General features: G+C 46.2%; 1 protein-coding gene across 1 annotated transcript in view; it reads left to right on the plus strand.

The window, feature by feature from the left end:
* The window catches only part of LOC102834650 (zinc-alpha-2-glycoprotein-like), a 12,929-nt gene extending 10,668 nt beyond the window's left edge, over nt 1–2,261 (plus strand). Inside the window, exon 5 of the mRNA XM_006859809.1 lies at nt 2,164–2,261. Within this exon, the coding sequence (XP_006859871.1) occupies nt 2,164–2,261 (98 nt within the window). The remainder of the gene's footprint in view (nt 1–2,163) is intronic.
* Nucleotides 2,262–2,782: the final 521 nt, after the last annotated feature.

Here is a 2,782-nt window from a genome sequence, read left to right on the forward strand (position 1 = left end):
GATCCGCCATCTTGTTTGTTCTCCCTTAAAGAATATTTTTAAGGCTGTTTTACACCAATGTTTCTGTGTTAATTAACCACCCCTCCTTGGGGAGCATTTCTTCCACACTCTAGCTTCTCTGCAGAGAAGACAGTCCCTCAGTTATTCATGGCTTACCTATGAGTCAGAACTGACTCGATGGCACTTGATAACATCAACAACAAACAATTCATATAACCAGATAACAGGAGGTGGTTAGAAATTTGTACACAGAAAAGAAAAGGACTGGTTTCATTGTGCAAGTACCAAGTGTAACCCACAGTGACCCTGTGTAGGGTTTCCAAGGAGTGGATTTGAGCACCGACCTTGCAGTGTGTATCATACAGCTCTGCACCAGGACTCCAGTTTTCCATAAATATCATGCAATTTGCTCAAAGATATTCTCATAAAGCTTTTTAAAAGGCTTTCAGATCTTTCCTGGTAACTAGCATAGTTTCAAGAATTGTTGTTCCATTTTAAAAAAAATAGACGATTATAGCAAACTGGGAAGAAAAGAAACAGTTCTAGTCTCTCGAAATATCTCTAATCTTGGGATGGTATTACCACAGCATTACCTTAAATATCAGTTAACATCTTTATCTACAAATATTCCTTTATGTTCTGCTGTCCATCTTGTTTTCAGCTCCAGAAATCCCACTCTGTTATTGTGGCCTACATCTGATGATTTTCACATGGGATTGCCCTTCCTGAGTTCTGCACTTTCTTTTGTCTGCTTTGAAACTGTTATATGACATTTTGAAAGCTTTAATTTTATTACTGTTCATTTCTGATGTAAGGCAGCCTGAGGCTGTGGAGAATACACAGACTTTCCTGGCTCAAGTCCTGAGTTCTGACCCAGTTCTGCCACTGTGAGAACCTGAGCAGGAGAGGACTTTTCCAGGTCTGATTCCTAGTCCGTGTGTGAGAGTCAGAATGATCATCAAGCCATGTTATAACCCTTAACCCGAAACTTTGACTTGGACACATTTTAAGTGGAGATCCTATTCCTACAGGTTTTGTTGGGTTACCTTTCTCCCCATCACCACTCCTCCACCCCCACCCCTTTTAAACTCATTTTGTTGCCCCCTCCCCATTCCCCCCCCTAGAGAAAGGAGCTCTGGTAGCGTAGTGGTTACGAATCGGGCTGCTAATCTCGGGGTCAGAAGTTCGAAACTACCAGTTGTTCCGCGGGAGAAAGATGAGGCTTTCTGCTCCCGTAAAGATTTACAGCCTCGGAAACCCTGTACAGGGTCGCTAGGAGTCGGAACCCACTCCACGGCACATAACAACAACAACAACAGAGAGGGAGTCCTGGTGTGGAGCTGCAGAATAAGCACTGGACTGCTGATTGCAAGGTCGGTGGTTCAGACTCATGGGAAACCGTATACAGAGTCACTGTGAGTTGGAACTGACACGTAACAACGTCACCGTGAGAGGAGTATAGAGCTCTGGTCAGCTTCCCTCATGATTTACATTATCAAACATTAAATCTAATTTAAACAGCTCTGGTAGTGTAGTGGTTATGAATCGGGCTGCTAATCTCACAGTCAGTTCGAAACTACCAGCTGTTCCGCGGGAGAAAGATGAGACTTTCTGCGCCCGTAAAGATTTATAGCCTGAAAACCCTGTACAGGGTCGCTAGGAGTCGAACCGACCCCACTGCACATCAGGACGAAATCTAATTTACATTAAACCTAATGATTTATGTTAAACCTAATGATTTACATTAAACCCTACTGGACAGCGGGGGTTGGGTCGCTATAAATTGGGATCAATAGGTTTCAGTGGGGTTGTGGGGTTGTGGGATTGTGGGGCTGGAAGTAAAGGACCTAGAAGTCAGAGCGCAACCTGGGGTCATTCGAGAACCACAGAGATGCAGGTCCTCCCGGGTCCTAGAGAGAACGCTCCCGGGGCCCTTTCCCGAGTACTTCCAGCCTTTGTGTGGCGGTGGGCAGGTTCGGCTTCTTCCCAGGAAGCCGCTCTTTCCGTTGTCTAGGGAGCGGATGTGGCGTTCGGGGGTCTCCCTCACCCTGATTGCACAGCCTGCCTTGGACTTTAGACCGGCCACGTGACCCAGGAAGGCCCCCAACAACAACAATCCAAACCCTAAAGTGTGGGTACCCGCCGCCGGACCCTCCATTTCAGACACCCTTCGGGCACGCGTCCTGCGGCGCCCACCCCCACCCCCACCCCCCGAGTCCGGCAAGCTGTCCACGGAAACGCCTTTTGAAAACGGTTTTTAGAAAATCTGTTGGACCAGAGAGGAAAAAAACCCTGCATCCCTCGGCTTTCATTTTTATTCATTCTTCTTCTTCAACAAACACTTACCCCCAGGGTTGCGCTAGGTGTAAGCGAAATGAAGATTCAGACAAGACTTGACCTTTCGCTGGACGTTTTAACAAGAAACTGACAAGTTCATTATAGTGTGAGATGCCATAAAAGAGTAGAGTCAGGGTGCTACCGCCGTAGCAATCAGGAGACTTCCCAAAATTGTCACCGGGTAGGAATGGATCCATGGACAAGCAGCCTCTCCGCCCTCAAGGTTCTCAAGAGGAACGCATTCCAGATACAAGGCTAACAAAAAGCTCAAAAATGAAAAAGAGGAGTGGTAACGATTTCCACACCGTTCTGATGAGTGTTGTTGAGTAACGATGGAATGTCAGTCTCCTTCCAGAGGCTGTTCAACCACTTGCTAAAAAGAATCAAGCTTTTAAATGTTGTTTTGTTTTTATGCTCCAGAGGCTGTTCAACCACTTGCTAAAAA

Source organism: Chrysochloris asiatica, unplaced genomic scaffold (assembly GCF_000296735.1).
Source record: "Chrysochloris asiatica unplaced genomic scaffold, ChrAsi1.0 scaffold00034, whole genome shotgun sequence".
Classification (NCBI taxonomy): Eukaryota; Metazoa; Chordata; class Mammalia; order Afrosoricida; family Chrysochloridae; genus Chrysochloris; species Chrysochloris asiatica.